The sequence below is a fragment of the Paramisgurnus dabryanus genome, chromosome 16, assembly GCF_030506205.2.
Source record: "Paramisgurnus dabryanus chromosome 16, PD_genome_1.1, whole genome shotgun sequence".
Taxonomy (NCBI): Eukaryota; Metazoa; Chordata; class Actinopteri; order Cypriniformes; family Cobitidae; genus Paramisgurnus; species Paramisgurnus dabryanus.
The window spans coordinates 16,528,474-16,548,410 of NC_133352.1; the positions used below are offsets into that span (position 1 = coordinate 16,528,474).

Consider the following 19,937-nt stretch of genomic DNA (forward strand, 5'->3'; position numbering starts at 1 on the left):
TTTCCTCTAAATTGCCTTGGAAAATAATGATACCATCTTGTCCTAGAGAGCTTCATTTAATGGAGAGATTTATATTATCTTTATAAAGCATCGACAGGTTAGGAGACAAGAAAAGCAGTATGAGAACCCTAACCAGACAGGATAATCCAAAGTTGAATTTTTCCACATCAAATCTTTATTAGCATCACAGTCATGTTTTTATCAAGTTTGATTAATTAAAATATAAACATGAGTTAAATTGTATAAAGGGCATAAAAATTTGTTTTATAGTTTTTTTATTAGACTTTGGCTTGAAGCTCGGTTTTTGTGGATTATTAATTATTCAGAAAATTAGATTTGTATGCATTCAAATTAAAACATCACACACAACCCTGTAAATATCCAAACTTCACAAAAGCTTTCAATTAGTGAATGGAAATAATTTTGTTCTTCTGAAAGGACGCCAACATTGGATAACATAAAAATCTCATTAGACTGAATTACATCAACGTCATATTTCATGCCATATGTACAATAATGTACCTACTTTATAGAGTAAAACATAATGCATAGTTTTACAGATTTAACCCACTTATCACAATAGAGGGGTCATGATACATTCAATAGACTTTAAAGAGGCTACACACTCTTCACCGTAAGTGCAATGGCACTGTTGCTTAAAAATACAATATATATATCTCATAGTCAAAATAAATACAGTAATTTATCACTGAATGCACTGCATGTGTTTAATATGCAGCTTACCACAGTTATTGATACATGAATATTCATTGTAATTTGAGATCAACACATTAAAAGCAGGCAATAAATTATCCTAGAACTGATGCTAAGTGTCCACATTAAATCAAACTATAATATATGTTTTCAACATGTCTATTAGCCTGAGCAGTAATTTGCATCTGCTGTGAAAGGGTTATCAAAAAAAGAGCATGCTTTGCAAACATCTGGCATCATTTTCTTTGGTGTATAAATGGAAAAAATCAGATTAAGTTTACAGTCTAGTAACTTTTTTATTTTTATATAATTGTAGTTTTAGTTTGAATGATATAGCCTTTCCTTGAATGATATAGCCTACTGAGCACAGGAAAGGCCTGCCAGAACATTCTTAATGGGATGTGACTTCCCTGCTGATCCTTAGCTCTTCCTTTGAGGTTACAAAAATGTCACACTGGTGTTCTAAACCACAATTGCTTCTGACATTTCCTGAATACTTTGAGTTGTGCACTATTTAACACTTTTGCTGATGGTTAACCAATGTATGTGATGTATATGTGTTGTATGAGACACTCCACATCGAAAGAGCCACATAGTCTTAGGATAAAAGCACAAGTCCAATGCTTATGATAATAGGAAAGGGCCCTGACCTGGGGGTTCTATAGCACTTTGAAAAACATGCTTTCATCTTTGCACTTATTCAGCCTCTGTGCTCAGTAACTTTCCTTTAAAGTGCAGCTCAAATGGCCACATGTGCACTGTAAAACAAAGAAACAATCCCAAAGAGAGACAGTAACAGACATATCTGATCGTACTGTGTTGTTGCGAATAGGTCTGGAGCTCCACAAAAGGGATAAAACAACGAATCAAAGTGGATTTCTTATCTTTAATGTACTAAGTTGACATTGAGGAGAGATTTAAGGGCAGAGTATTGTCATCTTGTTGCAGATAGGTATTGCTTATTCTTGCTGTTTTTGGTGTGTTTATTTTTGACAATGTAATATTAAGGTGCTGAAGATCTCTGGTGGCCTGCATTGCTACTCATAATGTTTTTATGCTTTCTCATCATTAATAATGTATTTATAGAAGCTGTTCACGCTGTGTGTATTATTAAAGTCAATTACCTTTTATCTTACAACATATTATATCATCTGTTTATATGTGGATGGTATTAAACGGGTACAGCACAATATAAAACCGAAAATAAACGTGTTTAAAAAAGTGTATCAAAACAAAACAAACAAAACGTCTCGGTTACGTATGTAACCCTCGTTCCCTGAAGGAGGGAACGGAGACGTCACGTCGTGACCGACGAATTGGGAACTCGCTTAGAGAGACCAATCTGCTTCGAATACTACTAAAACGCCAATGAACTTGGCATTGAGATATTTGCATAATGCTGGCGCCACCCCGCCAGGTGCGTATATAAGCCACAGGTGCAAATATGGAAATTAGCTTCTTTTTCGCTGAGAAAGCCGGAAAGTGTGACCGGCCAATAAACAGCAGGGAGCAGCCCTGTGGCGACGGGACGTGACGTCTCCGTTCCCTCCTTCAGGGAACGAGGGTTACATACGTAACCGAGACGTTCCCTTTCAGTCGGTCACTACGACGTCACGTCGTGACCGACGAATTGGGAATCCCTACCAAAACGCCACTGAGGGCTGACCTCTTCCAGTGTCTGCGTAAAGCCCTCCGGTTCCACTTAAGGATAAGGAGAATTAGGTTTTAAGGCAGAAGGCCGGGCACTAGATGTTCCTTTAACCCCACAGTAGTGCCAGCGACTGGGAAGCGCCCTATCTGAGCGGTATAGGGACGCTGCGGAAGCCACCGCCCCGTTAAGGGCTATTGGTGGGCGAAAGTCAACCGTAGTTGAGGTATAAATGACAGCCGTGGCTGTGTAAGCAAAGCAGTTCTCTGCTGAGGGAAACGTGGGCTAGTAGGATTAACCCCACGGAAAAATACTCACAAAGGAACCCGGTGGGACGCAATGTGGATGCCCGAGCCAAACACAGGTTCGCGAGGATGCAGCTAGTGAGAGGCTGGCAGCGGATGCTCCGCAACATCAGGCTGCCAAGGCAGCGGAGGAAGGCAAAACAATTTATTACGCGTTTTTGACTCGAAGGCCTTCCATACTGAGCTCAGTTTGGAGCAGCAGTCGGAGGCTGCAAGCCGACCTGCGAGCCTGTTCTCTGTGCTTCCCCTAACGAGGAAAGAACACGAGAGGAGACAGGCTCGACACGAACACTGTAAAATCTAATGAACGTATTAGGTGTCGCCCAACCAGCAGCTCTGCAGATGTCTGTTAGCGAGGAACCACGAGCGAATGCCCAAAATGAGGCTACACTTCTAGTAGAGTGAGCTCTCAAATTAAATGGACAAGGAATGCCCTGCAGATTATAAGCAAGGGCGATAGTATCAACTATCCAATGAGACATCCTCTGCTTAGTGACAGCTTTCCCTCTCTGCTGGCCACCATAACAAACAAGAGCTGGTCTGAGGTCCTGAGGCTTTGTGTGCGATCCACGTAGCTGCGTAACGCTCGTACGGGGCATAATAAAGCCATGGTTGGGTCTGCCCTCCTCCGGGGAGCAGCGCTTGCAAGCTCACCACCTTATCTCTGAAGGGAGTGGTGGGAACTTTGGGCACGTAGCCTGGTCTGGGTCTCAGTGAGACAGCAGGACCAAACTGAAGGCACGAATCGTCAACAGAGAATGCATGTAAATTCCTTACTCTCTTACGGAGACCAATGCTAGCAGGGTCAGAGTTTTCATTGACAAAAACTTCAGACTCGCAGACTGCAAAGGCTCGAACGCGGAACCTGTAGTAGGGCTTCAGCACCATGGACAGGTCTCAGGAGGAATAGAGGGAGGGCGCGAGGGGTTTAGCCTGCGAGCGCCTCTTAAAATCTAATAACCAAATCATGCTGCCAACTGATCTGCCGTTAATAAGCGAGTGATGAGCAGAAATAGCGGCGATATCAACTTTAATGGTGGAGGGTGACAGCCTACCATCTAACCTGTGTTGAAGATATATAAAAGCACAATGTTAAGCATTCTCTGGGGTCCTCGCGTTGCGAAGAGCACCAGGTGACGAAAAAGGGTTTCATTTAAGCGCGTAAGCCCGTCTTGTGGACGGTGCTCGTACCGCGTCGATGGTGTTAGATACCGCTTGCGATAAATCACCTAAACCTTGCGCGCGCTCAACGACCATACATGGAAATCGCACAGGTCGGGGCGCGGGTGCCAAAATGTGCCCCTTCCTTGAGAAAGAAAGTCCTTCCTCAGGGGAATTCGCCAGGGAGGGGCTGTCGCGAGGAGCATTAACTCTGAAAACCAATTCCTGGTCGTCCAGTACGGGGCGACTAATAAAAGGCTCTCCTCGTCCTGCCTGACTTTGCACAGTGTCTGTGCGATTAAGCTCACTGGAGTGAATGCGTATTTGCGCATCCCCCGCGGCCAGCAGTGTGTCAGCACATCCACGCCGAGGCTGTCCTCGGTTAGTTAATAAAACAGGCGACAGTGGGTATCGTCCGGTGACGCAAATAGATCTATCTGCGCACGACCGAACTTATTCCAAATTAGCTGGACCGTCTGGGGGTGGAGTCGCCATTCTCCGGGGCGCGCAGCTCGGGAAAGCGCGTCCGCCGCTGTATTTGAGCGTCCCCGGAAAGTGAATGGCACGAAGGGACCTCAGATGCTTCTGACTCCAAAGGAGGAGATGACGAGCGAGATGCGACAGGTGACGAGAGCGCAAAAACCGCCTTAACGGTAAATAACGCAACAGTCGCAATGTTGTCGGTGTCGGCTAATACATCCTTCCCTCGCATCTCCATAGCGGAGCGTACAAGTCCCAGATATACAGCGCACCGCTCGCGGCAGTTGGGGTGCTATGCACACCCCTGAGACTGCAAGCCCGTCATACGTGGCTGCTCATCCCGTGCTGGGGGCATCGCATGCTACAGAATGCCAGGAGACCCGACTCAGAGGCATATATTGCTATCAGAAATGCTGGGTCTGACCACGGGGTAAAATAGAAATGACACGCAGGTGTAATGGTACACGGTGTATGCCATTGCGCCACGCTCTCCTCGAGACTCGATCGTAGAACCAATGCTGAAGCGGTCTCATATGAAGCAGCTCGAGCAGATGTCACGCCGCAGCTGCTGCCATATGTCCAGGAGCTTCTGAAATTGTTTCAGAGGGACCGCGTACTTCCTCGAATTAAACCGAGGCAAGTCAGAACTGACTGGTTGCGCGCTCTTGTAAAACACGCCAATAAATCGATCGAGTCTATTTCCATACTGAGAAAAGGATCCTCTGCACGGGGCAAAGTTGCTCTTTTCCCAGCTGACCTGATGACTTAAACGAGCGAGATGCTGAAGCATTAAATCTCTGTGTTCGCGCACGTTTGCCAAGAACGAGCCATTATAGTTGACGTAAATATAAGCAGAATGCGAACAACGCTCTCTCTCTCGGAGATTTAAATGCCGTGATTAGCACATGGAGACACGGGGAGAGAGAGACAGCTCGAATGGTGTACTTAGTATTAGTATGTCCACTCCATGAACGCAGAGCGAAAAACGGTCTAAGGCGAGGGGAGATGGAAACATGAAGTACACGTCTACAGGTCTATGCTGCAACCCGATCTGAATATTGAAATACGAGCCTCGGCGTATCATCCTAAAGGATCAGATTTGTAGAGCCGGTGCGTAAATAAATCGGTCGTAACCCACCGCGTATTTTTGGGTACTATGAGATAAAGGCTGGAAAAACCCTATCATCATTCTCGGTAAGAGGGACCGGCTCGAAACGTCCTTCGCCAGCAGGACATCGACTTTTGCACGCAGTACATGTGCATCGGACGCTTCACAATAGTGAAACGAATGCCCGAGAATTTGGGGGAGTGCCGGTAATTGTATTACGTAACCGAGGCGGATAGTGCGTAAAACCCAACGAGACGGGCTGGGAACTGAAGCGAAGCATCCCGGGACCGTACGAGGAGAATTAACGACACTACCGAAGTACCCGCGGTGGGGCAGCGAAGCGAGACAGGTGATACTGCCGGTGCGTCTGCTGTGACAGCATAAACATCTACAGTATGTGTGTGTGAGACACTGACCTGAGCCCGCTGAGGGTGACGGTCGTCTGGTCTCCTCTGCGGAGAGCGCAGACTCCGATGAGGGTGCTGGTGGTCCGGTCTGCTCAGTGGAGAGCTCGGACTCCTCAGGACACCCGCTGGCGATAGAGGAGAGGTAGGGTGAGCAGGTGTACGCTCACGGCTCTCTCGATCCTCCGGAGACCTGGAGAGGAAAGAGGAATGCACTCTTATGTGTGGTTAAGTGGGTACCGGCTGGACAGCCGGTGGAACATATGCAAACCAAGGATTTTCCACCCGACCCTCTACCGGGGGAAGGAGCGAATCACTGTCTCCTGAAGAGTGATCCTCTGCCACTCCGGGTCGCCCGTCTCTGGCCACTTAAACTCCCGATTTTCACGGGAAGCGGCTAAGCGGGCGGGGCGAGCTGCTGACGACCGGTTCCCCTGCGCTGCCGAGATGGGGTCCGAGGAGGGGAACGGAGGTGGCCGCCGCAGGACGCGGACGGCGAGAGGCAGACTGAGGAGCCGGCGTAGGTGGACCAGGGCAGCTCTCATCCGCCGGGGCACGACCTAGGAGATCGCCTCAGTCTGCGCAGCGGAGCTGTACGACTCCCCGGGCTCGCCGAAGAGGCCGGTCTGTGAGACAGGAGCATTCATGAAGTTGTTCCGTCATATAAGTCAGACATAGCCAAGGGTGGCGATCTTGAACACTGTGGTGGACATCGCACGACTGAAGGTCGCGGCTTCCCTCGTATATCTCTAAAGCCTCGTTTGGTGAACCTGCAGTACGTTAATGCGTGCAGGGCTGAAGCCGCGTCTCCGCATGCCTGATGGGCAGCGCCCGTAACCGGACGACTGTCTATACAAACACGGGAGGGAAGGGTTGGGAGGTCCCTCCAGGAACGCAGCTGCATCGCAACCCCCCGCTCAACTGAAGGGATCCCCCCCTTAGCGGCTCCGTTAGTGAGGGAGATGAGGGGTGAAGCTGAACGGCCGAGACGGCCGCAAATCACGTCAGCTCTTCGTGCCGTCGGGAAAGGCAGGCACAGGAGGTGAGGACCGTAGAGGCCCGGGCAGCTCCGAAGTACCAATCATGTGGGCGGGACGGTTCGGGCGGAGAGGGATTAACCCCTCCAACTCTACCGTTTCCGCCGCTCGAGCGGGCACGGCCGCCATCTCCGGGAAGACTCCGCCTCGGAGGGAAAAAAATGGGCACCCCTCTGATGCTGTAGAAGTGACGGGACCAGAAGGAGGTCCAGTGGATTCGGCAGAAATCGCAGAACACGACTCTGCAGTCTCCACCGGAGCCTCAACCGGCTGAGGATGAGAAGGCCGGTAGGTGAAGGACGCATCCTCCGTCCTACTCAGCGTAGTGATGCGAAGAGCGTCCTGCGAGCGCTTGACAGCCGCACCATGGCGGCGTTCAGCACTGCAAAGGCGCGGACGCCGTTCCCGTAGAAACGACAGTCGTCTCCGCAATCCAAGAGGGTTATGCTCTCACAGAGAGAGCAAAAGCTCTCCACGAACGCAGCCTCGGAGTGCTCGATGCCATAGCACGAAGACAGCGCTCGTGACCGTCACTGGAATCCCTGTACTTCTCGCATCCAAGATCGCACGGAGGAAAAGCTATCCTGAAAAGGACGCTGATCTCCGAATATACGAGAGAGTGGCTGTCTTTAAAAAGACACAGAGCTCTCACGTATCACTCTTTAGGGAAATCACTCTTAGGTGCTCAGCTGATGATGCGCACAGGGAGAGGCAACGCACACACTAAACTCAAAACAAAAAAGATGCAGAGCAGTGGAATACTGCGAGCGTCCGCTGTGTCAGTACTGCTTGTCAATCAACTTCAGCAACCGTTCCCAGAAGAGCAGAGAGTAGCTTCTCAGTAGCAGATAATGCCGGCTTTCGAAGCGAAAAAAGCTAATTTCCATATTTGCACCTGTGGCTTATATACGCACCTGGCGGGGCGGCGCCAGCATTATGCAAATATCTCAATGCCAAGTTCATTGGCGTTTTAGTAGTATTCGAAGCAGATTGGTCTCTCTAAGCGAGTTCCCAATTCGTCGGTCACGACGTGACGTCGTAGTGACCGACTGAAAGGGAACACATTTACAAGCCCTGGATGAACGAGGCAAACTTTTTAACCTTAATAAAAATTTTCCAAGTCATTTGAAATGTATCCATATAGCACTTTTTACATAGTCTCATTGTTTCAAGTCAGCTTTACATGAAAGAAGAAGAAAAGAAATCACAGAAAATATGAAAAATATTAAATATATATCGAATAGATGCATATTATTACAAATCTTGTTGTCCTCATAAAGTGTTACTTTAATGTTTGACTCTTGATATCTTTGACATTTAGTAAAGTAATATGATGAATAAAAATCACCATAATAAACTAAACATGCATATGTTCATCTTACATGGCAATGGCTCTTAAAGGAAAACACCACTGTTTTTCAATAATTTACTATGTTCATACCTCAACTTAGACTAATTAATACATACTTTTACCTATCTTTTACAACAATATTTTTTGACAGAAGAGCACTTAGTTTGCAGCACTTCGAGCTCGGGTGCAGTAATATTGACGAAAGTTTGAGCGAAAGGGGGAGATGTTAACAAAAAACACCATGTTTTATTTTGTGCCACCACACTTACTGGTGTAACTACTCATGTAACAGTCTTTAAATAGGGAAAACATGGACGTGTTTGGTGGCTTCTAAATGCATCCCTGTTTGGATCCTAAGGAATGAATGGCGCTAGGCTAAATGCTTACACATTCACGACACACTGTACAAAGATTAAGTGCACCCATTGAAAAAAGATAGGGATGTATTAATTCATCTATGTTAAGGTAAGAACATAGTAAAATATTGAAAAACTGTGGTGTTTTCCTTTAAAATAAGAAACAAATGGGGTATTGACATTACATTAAGAATCTGCAGTAATGCATGAACACCAGTAAATTGCATATAGAGAAATTATACTGCTTTCCAGCAACACACCTATTCTTAAATACAATTGCAAAGAGCTGTATCTGTTTTGTACTCTAGATCCACCGTACATAGTTTTCTTGTTAAAGAGGCTTCTATGGCTAAAAGCCACATTTCTGGCATAGGGACTTAATAGGTTTATGTCTCTGAAATCTGTTTATTCATTCCCATTTTGACAAATGGCCATATGATAAATGGCTGAAGGAATACAAACATGTTTTAAAATAGATATTTATCTTTTAAACAGATATTTCCTCGATTGCTGTAATAAAAGAATTGTGCTGAATGAAAACCCAAATCCTGGGGCTTACATGAATACAGATCCAGCTAAAATAAGGTTGAGCCTCCACTGTTCTCACTACATCAGACTTAAAGGACAGTGGGAGAAATTGCTGGAGGAATGAAGCCTCAGTTAAGCTGTCTGGGTGATAAAGATGATTTCTACAAACGGCTGCGAGGGAGCACAGATAGCTGTAATCCTCTTTTAGAAGTCAGCTTCATTCATTATAGTTTGTTGTTATGGAGTTGTCTGCGAGGCATATTATAAGCATTATACTTTTTACTACGACCTATGCCGGGCAAAACGTGTTGCTTTAGTAGATATGCAATGGCAGAAAATAAGGAATTTTGTTTCGTCGAATGCTCGTGTTTAGCTGCAGTTGTGTTGCTATTAACCGTTTTATCTATTTTGTCTTTAATATTTACAGTATATACTCAATTTGGCAAAAAATGTCATTAGATTAAATTATATGTAGACTACATTCATTTAACCGGAAATCAAGACAGTAAATCCTGTATAGCTTAGTGCATTGCATTGGCCAATCAGAGGTCATTGGTTTGAAGCCAGGGAACAAACATACTGATAAAAAATGTATACCTTGTAATGTGTAAGTTGATTTGCATAAAAGTGTCTGCCAAAAATGGCAATAAATGTAATGGCTATAAGTAGAAAAACAACTGTAATTCTGTCAGACTGGTTCACCACAACATCATTGAATAAAGATGCACTGCTTAAAAATTGGAAAGAGGCATTGACTTGCTGTTCTCTGAGGAAAAAGATCCTGCCAAATAAAAACGCTTAGGGCTGCTTCAGAGTGTTTGCAACCAGCAGCAGCTATTTCTTGAAAGGTCGATGATATACATGCACAGAGCAGATGTGGGCAGAGATGCTGACACATATTTTAATACTAAGATCCCTAAAAAAATCGTTTCATACCTGCCTCCTAGCAAAATTCTGATTTAAAGAATAATTTCGAGCAACACTCCAACCTTCTCAAACTGGAAAATATGTTTTTTATTATTTGTAACATTAGGAATATTTATTACAATATGCTAACATCTATTGAAATATTTATTAAAACACTTAAGGTGTTCAATGGTATTTCATGCCTTCTGACTTCTGAAAAAGCAGTAACAAAGTAGCCTATTTCTGTGGCGAATGCACTCAGCCAGAGTTCGTACAATTTTCGGAAAGTTTTGCGATTACAGGTCCAGCTGAAGTTTCAGGGGTACACTATACGTATCACTTCTTTTTATGGGCACTTCCCCGGAAAACCATGCCCACACGTCAATTAGCGGGAGAGCGAGAGCCGAGAGGCGAGAGGCACCTGTAACCCATAAATCACGATTTCAAATCCACGACTTACGACTCTGAACTGGGAGTACATCGACCTACGAGTTCACGGGTGGGAAGTCACGAGTTTGACTGCCATTCCAGTGCACTCTTATGGATAGAAGGTTAAAAAAAACACGGGTTACAGCATGGAACGGGTACTCCCAGTTCAAAGTCGTAAGTCGTGGTTTTGAAGTCGTGATTCACGGGCTCATAAACCTGCCTGGAACGCAGCATAACTTACAGGCGACACTTTGCGCGACAGCTTTGTTTTATATCAAGACTCAACAATGAGTGCGTTTACATGCACAGTCTTACGCCGATTATGCTTAATAAACTGATAACACGTGGGGTCATGTAAACGCGTAAAGCGGTTTTCTTTAATCGGGGAAAGCCCATAAACAGCGTAAGCAAAAAACAATCGGCACAGGTAGTTTTTTGCTCATTACGCCGATTTCGCGTGGCATGTAAACACCTTAACCCGCAGTTGGCAGAGAAACTGTGAAAATAAAAGCTCATGTTACATTTACAGGTTCTGCAGACACGAGGAGAGATACAACAGTACAGCTTAAGACAGATCGTTGACTTTTTGATCGACTATTGTGTACTATAGGTGGTGACGTCACTAACTGCGAGAAAACTGATAATTCTTCAAGTCCCATGTAAACGCAGTTGTCTGCATAGCCGGTTTATTGATTTGCATGTAAACGCATGAAAACAAGATATAAGATTTTTAATAGTTATCCGCTTATTCTGTGCATGTAAACGCACTCAATGGCATGAAGGAATAAATGTGTTTTTGGATGGAAGGAGAAGAAAGCCAGTATTATGGAAACAATTGAATAATTTGTTTATCCGGGGTGGCAGCGGAATTTTGCGTGTGTGTTTGTTTAACCCTGGATTTCATTGAAAAGTCCCAACTGGGTCATGAGTTGCATGCGGTAAGAAAGACTTCTGTGTTATGTTGGAAATAGGTGCGTAAGTGCATATTAAATAAACGACATGAACATGTAATGATAAGTTATCCAGTCAGTGTTGTATAAAGTTTTGACTCGCTCCTCCCGCCGTTCGTAACTACTCATTCCGAATTTTTTCATACTTTATCAGAAAGAATCGGTAAAGCTAATCTGTCTTTTATAAATCTGATAAAACTAAAAACTCTTCGGAGATATGAAGGATGTAATACTACTCTACAGGTACTCCAGATTAACGTCAGATACGCAGACACTGCGTGTGTTATGGGCGCATTAAGTATTTTTTTTTTACACAGGGCTGGTGCAGGTTGCACAGGAAAAACAGCTTTAAACATTCTGGATGATGTTTTACATGCTTTCTGTGTCTAAAATGTCATTTAGAGAGTCTGGCGGCAGTCTCTTCTAACTGCCCACTGGTTATTGATCCAAGTGCCTGAGATCAAGTCCAATAACTGTTCAGACACTGTACCGATAAGGAGATATGATTGCCTGTGTAATAGACCACAAGACAACAAATAGCTCTATCCTGTAAGCAACAGATCTGTGAGTAAACAGAATAAAAATGTCATAGTGTTCAAAAATATGGAGCCGTTTATTTCGCCTGGTCGGAGTGCATAACAATACACAGAATATTAAGCCACGAGTAGTATTGTAATGTTTTTTTTACAATAACAAATAGATTACAATGGATAAAACACCTACTGATGAAACGTCATAAAATGTATTGGTTGTTATGATGTGCCATATTATGCAGTATGGTGTATCTTCCTTGCTATCATTTATTATATATCATCATTTATCATTATTATTCTAAGATTGCCAATCAATGTTATTATTTGTTTATGAACTCATATGTATGTTAAAATAATATGTAGGAATACATTCCTGGCTTAGAGAAATGTTTGCTTTTTGTTTGCTATGCATCATGTTTCACGAGCATATGGCTTGTAATGACACATCCTTACTTATAAAAAGCCAATTTCAGAGGGAGAAAGAAAACATTTTCAGTAAATTTACAACCTTTCAGAAAGTGATACAGAAGCAATTTGGTTGTGTGATATTGGTAGACATAAAAGTCCTCTCAGCATTCCTTTGAGCAAAGTAATGCATCTAGGTTTTACAACCCCTCTTAGGTTGCCTTATTTCTTATTCAGTACACCCAGGCCTGTGCCAAAATGTAGTTATAATGTCAGATAGATAAATTGCCCATCTATTTAGCATAAAAAACTACCCTATAATGACCAGAAGGAGTTTGAGTGTAGTAGCTTTTCACAATACTGTATAAACACACTGTTATAAATGTCTAAATGTATTGCAGCCACGAATGTGTGCGGTGTAATTCGCAGGAGCGTGTTGGCACGATGTAAAGAATGAAATGTAGATTTAATGTCTTTCTTAACACTCGATTGCATTGTGTATCATTAGGAGTTGTCTGCATTGAAGGACCGCACAGAGGCAAAAATGAAGTAATTAAAATGTGTCTCCAGTGGCCTGTTCGAGCTTTCACTACATAGCTGATATAAAGTGCCATAATCACAGAAACAAAGAAATCAAATTCAAACCCTCTGTGTTCATGTCCTGTATTATATTAGAGAATATCCATTAGCCAGTTACCGCAAGTTACCACAAATCCACCAATGTTAAATATTATGTCTTTAAATAGATCAAAACACTCCTTATCACATGTATTCTGCTAGAAAGAATACAATAACATAAGCCTATACCCAGTTTAGGTTTTAAAAATGTTTTCTAAACATTATATTTTGGTTGTGGGAATAAAAAAAAAAGTTTCTCAAACTAATTTATTTAAAGGTTGCGTAAGGTTTTGTACAACATTCTGCTAGCTTTTTAACATTTATTTTTAATACGTTAATCCTTATGCATTGTTCAAATTCTATAACCTTTAGTGTTGAAGAAAACAGATACGAAATTTAACGGCTGTAAAAATGTCCAGATTATAATTTTTTTCAAATTCTTTTGCATAAATCTGTTAATCAACCTTAGTACCGATCAAAACTATTAAAAGTTGAGAAAAATTCCACGGTTTTAACTTTTTAATTGCCAAGTTCAAAAGTAATGTTACATATTTGGGGGGGGGGGCACACAAAATAAATTTTCAGTATAAAAAGTGGATTTTTTAAAACCTTTTTCACAGTCTTGGGCATGTCAAAGATTAGTAAAAACACCATATAATTATACATTCTTTATTGTTGTTGGTTTTTCCTTTTGCAAAGAGGTAAAGAGACCTTTGTTTTGCACAGGCCTACTAAAGGGTTAATGGTGCCACATGGTGATCAACAGTAAAAACGACAAATTTTACCTCTGTGCAAAAGGAAAAACCATCAAAAAAATGATTGCATGATTATATGATGTCATGGCTTCATGGCTTTGCAATCAAAAATGTCGTTATAATGGAAGTCAATTGGGAAAAAACAGCCACGAACAGTAAATGAGGGAGAAAAAATGAAATCTGATGCTGCACAAAAACAAAAAATGAGTCAAAGCCAATGTTGTTACTAATCTTTGACATGCCCAAGACTGTGAAAAAGGTAAAAGAAAAACTTATATTGAAAATCTGGGATTTCACTCATGAAATTGGCAATTAAAGAGTTAAAATCGTGGAATTTTTGTAAACATTTGGTAGTTTTGATCAGAACTGAGGTTGATTGACAGAATTATGGCAAATATTTGACATTAATCTGATACATTTTTACTGCCGTTTAATTTAGTGGATGTTTTTATCCACAAACAACACGAAAGTGTAGTGAATTTGCATTAAGTAACATTAACAAAAATGTATGAAGTCTGAAAAACAACATTGCTTATTGTTACACTGTAACGGAAGATTTGTTGGATCAACTTAAAAAAGTAAGTTGCCTGGTTGCCTTAAAATGTTGAGTTCATTCTACTTTAAGCCTAAGTTCACTGTTGTGTCAACTTATATTTTTAAGTTAAATAAATTCAAAATTTGAAGCCAACCAGGTTACTAACTTTAAGTTGAACCAACAAATCTTTTTTAGTTAAACCAACTTTTTTACAGTGTATTCATGTTAGCCAATGCATTTACTTGTGGTAAAAACAAAACCTTATTATAAAGTGTAACCGTTATATTTTTTAATTATTTGTGCTGTGGTATGTAGAAGGTCTCACTTCTAATAATGATGAAGCGTGTCCTCCTTTAAACTTAAGGACATGTGGGTGAAATTTTACTTTATGTGTTGCCTCTAAGGATGGAGTCACAGTTCACAAAGCTATTGATCCAATGACAATGGCTTCACTGGGATTTATTCAGTAATTAAAAGTTTTACGACATCATAACATTTTATCAGGTGCTTAATTTCCCTCTGGTCTTTATGGCTGTGCAACCCTTATTAAAAGATAAAGCATAAAATAGAATGTGTCGTTAATATAAAGTATCTTAACTTTCAGACTTGGTTGATGATGACTTTAACCCGAGTCATAAATAATCGATGCATAGTTTTGGATTCAGGTTTTTGAAAATGCTGTTCTCCACGGCAATGCACTTCATTACAAATGTAATCAAAATGCACAGCTTTACTGTACTTCCCTCTGGCAAAGAGACTTTATGAGCAGTGTTGCATACTGGTAAAATGTCAGCTTTGGATGTGTCCCGTGAAGGACAACAAAATAAAGGGTTTAGATTGTTTACAGTAAATCAGAAGGATTATTCAGATGCAGCACAATGGCTTGTAATCTACCGGTCTGTGGGGACAGCTGCTCCGAATTTACATTATCAAAGCTCTGTGAAGAGACCAGATCCCCACAAAGTCCCACGCATCCAAATAAAATATAAATAAAACCCTAAAGTTTATGCGAATGGTAATCTGCCCCCTTGGAAAACTTTCAATCCCCTTATTTACGGAGTTTAACTTTAATGGTTTCAATTCAAGTGTGGAGACAGATATACAGAGAATCACTAATGTTCAACCAGGGTGCATGAGGAAAGATTGTGTTTTCATAACTTTTGCACACCTCATCAAATGGCGATAGCAAAAGAATAATTTGCCTCTGCATGTGCAAATAATACATATATTCCTCACATATAGTAAACAGCTAGTTTAGGTGAAGTGCTCTCTAAAATCACATATTGAAATGTCCAGTTCTCCAACAGACATGTCCAATACCTCTAATATTTAAAAATATTTTCTCCCACCTGATCTTTGTGATGTTTGTGGATCTTCAAAACTGACGGGTCAGTAGAGGAGAAAATAAATGATAAACTAGCAGGCAGACACAGCAGGTGTGAAGCTTGTGAAGATCAAATAGCCATATCAAACTGACAGTGGAGTCCCAACTCAACTCCTGACTTTTCCTCTTGTCCACAGGTTGGTTTTGAGCAATTTCGCTAGAATGAGCTCCAACTGCTCAGATGAATTTTTCCAGGCCACAAACCATGCAGAACAGACCTTTCGAAAGATGGAGACCTATCTTCAGCACAAGCAGCTGTGTGATGTACTTTTGATAGCTGGAGATCACAAGATCCCAGCACACAGGTGAGCCTTTATTGATTCATGTCATCTTTGAAATCTACCATTTGTGGTTCTGCAAAAAGCTGATGCGTGAGTCAGAAAAGAGTGCCTTAGGTATTTGATAGCCCATTTCTACTTTTCTGTACTGTGCTTCTTCCTTTCTTTAAAAAAATATTCACATTTTTCACAACATTGCATGGGATTTAACAGAATTTCTTAAAAATTATTTCTTAAAATTTGCAGTGGCAACATCTGTGTCAAAACAACAGTAGTAGTAGTGGTTCAAACAACTGCTTAGAGGACTATTAAACACTGTTTATTTAAAGAAATAGTTTAAAAAACCATTTAGCCTCTCTGTAGCCAAAGCTCTATTGCACGTCCCAGTTTGACACTGAGCTCCATCAACATCACCCTAGAGCCGAATGAAACGACCTGGTGAAAATAGCTGCGGTGCTTACACTGTGCTAAAATAAATGATGTGAAGGGAAGGAATGTTCTGCTTAGACAACCTCCTAGAAATTGTGTGGGTACATTGTGAAGTATGCAGTGTACATATAAAAATGCTTTGCACATTTTTTTTTTCAGAATTGTCCTGAGTGCAGTGTCAGACTACTTTGCTGCAATGTTCACCAATGATGTGAGGGAGGCAAAACAAGAGGAAATTAAAATGGAGGGTGTTGATCCCGAAGCATTGAGAGCACTGGTTCTTTTCGCATATACTGGTATGTCAGTAAGTATTTCACGATATAGGGCTATTTAGATGTACAGTGTACACTCAAATGTTGGGTTGTTTTTAACCCAGGGCTGGGTAACTATTGGACAGAACACCTTTCTGGGTTAAAATGACCCAAATAATGGGTTTTTACCAATAAAAGCTGGTTTGTTGTTAATCAACCATGTTAAAACAACCCATTATTTGGATAATTTTAACCCAGAAATGTGTTCTGTCCAATAGTTACAAAACAACCCAATATTTAATAAACTATAACTACTTAAAAGCATTTTCAAAGTAAATATCCAAAATGTTTTGCATCTTTAATGATTACGGGTAAGTTGTATTTTTTTTAATCGTTGAAGTTACACATGTATGTTATTTAACATAATAAGTATACCCATAATCCATCAGAGAAATGTTTAACCATTTAAAGAACTGCGGCAAACAAACAGGGCTCTGTAATGTAGAGTATGGGAGGGGTTATCTGAGTATCTGAGTCCAGAGAGAGCGAAGTTGTTGTGAAAGTCCAGTAAGGCGACTGTCAAAGCTATTTTATTCACTTCAAACATCTGATGAAGTGATTCTTTACACTTTAATACAGAATATGCTGCTTCATTTTTAAATGAATCATAAAAAAAAATATTTAAAGTTTACATTTCATTGGTGGCTTAATTGTAAACAACTTCAAAAGCATTGCAAACAATTGCTTTGAAGAAGAATATTAGGCTTTTCTCTGTGTACACATATCCTTATGAGTACAATTTGGCTGTATTATTTGTATCCTCTTCAAAAAATTGCACTGGAGCAGTTTTATATTTGTCCCATCTACTGTAAGATGAAATGTATGCTCATGCCATAAAACACTTCGAATGATGGAACTGAATCTTGCAAAAAGCCTAAAGAATGGCTCACATTTAAGTAAGTGGTGCCATACATAATTTTCATACGTTTTCATGAAATTTTTTGCAGCATAGGAAAATGTAATTCAGTACACTCTCAAAAATAAAGGTACAAAGCCTGCACTGCCCGGGGCGGCACTATTTCAAAAATCACATTTGTAACTAAAAAGTTTTTGCATTACACAACACAAGTGCAGTTGATTGAAATTGGATGAAATATCTTAAAAATTATGACTATTATATATATTCATTCATATTCATGACTTTTTTTCATTCATTATTTCTTTAATAAGCCTAATTGTTTCTACTGAGGTTACAGATAAAATCACAACCATTACATTTCTAAATGAATTTTAATAACCCTTTACAACTTTGCTAATTAAAAAGGTTTCATGCATATTCTGATTTTTTTCTGAATCTACAGGAGTCCTGGAGCTGAAAGAAGAGACAATTGAAAGTCTTTTAGCTGCTGCTTGTCTCCTCCAGCTTCCACAAGTCATTCAAGTTTGCTGTAACTTTTTGATGAAACAACTGCACCCGTCCAACTGCCTGGGAATCCGTTCATTTGCTGATGCTCAGGGATGCGTGGATCTTTTGAATGTTGCTCACAACTACACTACGGTAGGACCCTGAATATCTTATACAGTCATAATCACAAATACTGTATCCAGTGGAAGCATTAATTGGGTCTTGGAGAAAACTGTTTTTAAAATTATTAAATTATAATTAGGGATGCACGGATCAGGATTTTTGCAGCCGATACCGATTACCGATTTGTTATCTTCGTGATCGGCTGATTTTTTTTCAAGCTGATATGCGATCTGTTTAATGGCTGTAACTATTAACATTTTTTTTTCTAGATAAAGTAATACCACAGATTTTGCCTTTGTTATATTACCTGCAGTAATTAAAGGGGACATATTATGAGATTTTTTTAAAGATGAAAACTAAGTCTAAAATAGGTCTGAGCAAAAGTGTGCCGTTTTGGGTGTGTCATTTAAAATGCAAATGAGCGGATGAAGTGCAACCACTGATCACAATGATGGTGGTTTGTTGCAATTGAAACTCAATTGTGCTGTGAATTATTTTATCTCTCTCTTTCTCTCCATACTAAATGGTTGTGCTGTGGTTGGATAGTGCAGATAAAGGGGGCGGTATTACCTTATTCTGACATCACAATAAGGGCCAAATTACAATGACCTATTTTTCACATGCTTGCAGAAAATGGTTTACCAAAACTAAGTTATTGGGTTGATCTTTTTAACATTTTCTAGGTTGATAGAAGCACTGGGGACACAATTATAGCACTTAAACATGGAAAAAGTCAGATTTTCATAATATGTCCCCTTTAAGTATATTATTGTGTTAATAGAGAATCAAATAAATAAGCACAACAGATATTTCTTCTGCAAAGAGATATTTAATATCTCTTTAAAAAGGTTTATGTCTGTTAAAAGTAATGACAATTAAATCCTTTACAGTCTTTACTGTATAAATTAAATATACACGCATTTGTATGAAGTATACAGTAACAGTTCGTAAGTCAAGAGCAGAGAGAGAGATTTTATTCAGAGATTAATGAGGTTACTGTAGCTTTAAGATGTGAGAGAGATTGCTCTGTTCACATGCACTGATGACTGCAATTATGTGTACCCATGGCGGGTATACGCAGACAAGAGCAACTGTGAGGAAAATGAAAGTTTAAACCCTCAAAACTTTAAAACGCATGCAAATAATAAACTTTTGGAATGAGGAATCAATTGTCCGCGATAGATATGTGTTGTAAAAACTGCTTGATGGTGATGTGAAGACGGGTCGCGCTGTCAACCGGAGCTTGTCCTCATCTAAAATACACATTATCTCTGTAAAGGCAAAGAGAGAAATCCAAATCTGCATGTCGCACATGAGCAACGGGTTATAAAAATTCTTGCACTACGTAAAAAATGCTCTCTAACTTCAGCCGCATTCAGGATCCCTATGATGACAAAAGTAAACAGAAAGATGGGTTCACAAGATCGGCAAAGATCGGACTTATTTTTGCACCTATTTTATACTTCAGCATGGTTTTAAGGATGCCATAAAATAAAAATCTGCATAGATGAATAAAAAGAGCTCTGTACATGATAATGACATATCCTGAGTCTGTTTTCTCATTTTTTATGTAAACCTTGTGCACGCAAAAACAGGCGTGTGCTGGAAAACCGGCCAATCACAACATAACACTGACTGTGACATCACAGTCGAGATGTACGCCCCAACATTAAATTACACATTAAATTAATTAAAAAGTTGTTTAAATGCTAAAAACTACACTGAAAAAAAATGATTCATTCAATTTAATAATTTTTTTTAAGGTAAGTGGTTGCAATCAATTTATTTAAGCTACATTTAAACAAAAGTTTTTTGTTTTGTGTTGTAAAAATGTTTTTTTTTAA

The 19,937-nt window shown here is 40.7% G+C and overlaps 1 protein-coding gene across 3 annotated transcripts in view; it reads left to right on the forward strand.

The window, feature by feature from the left end:
* Positions 1-19,937, forward strand: part of klhl4 (kelch-like family member 4) — a 47,207-nt gene that overhangs the window by 8,906 nt on the left and 18,364 nt on the right. For all 3 annotated transcript variants that reach the window (XM_065271711.2, XM_065271712.2, XM_065271710.2), the window contains 3 exons: positions 15,745-15,912; positions 16,474-16,610; positions 17,927-18,123. In XM_065271711.2, coding sequence (XP_065127783.2) covers positions 15,745-15,912; positions 16,474-16,610; positions 17,927-18,123 — 502 coding nt within the window. The remainder of the gene's footprint in view (positions 1-15,744; positions 15,913-16,473; positions 16,611-17,926; positions 18,124-19,937) is intronic.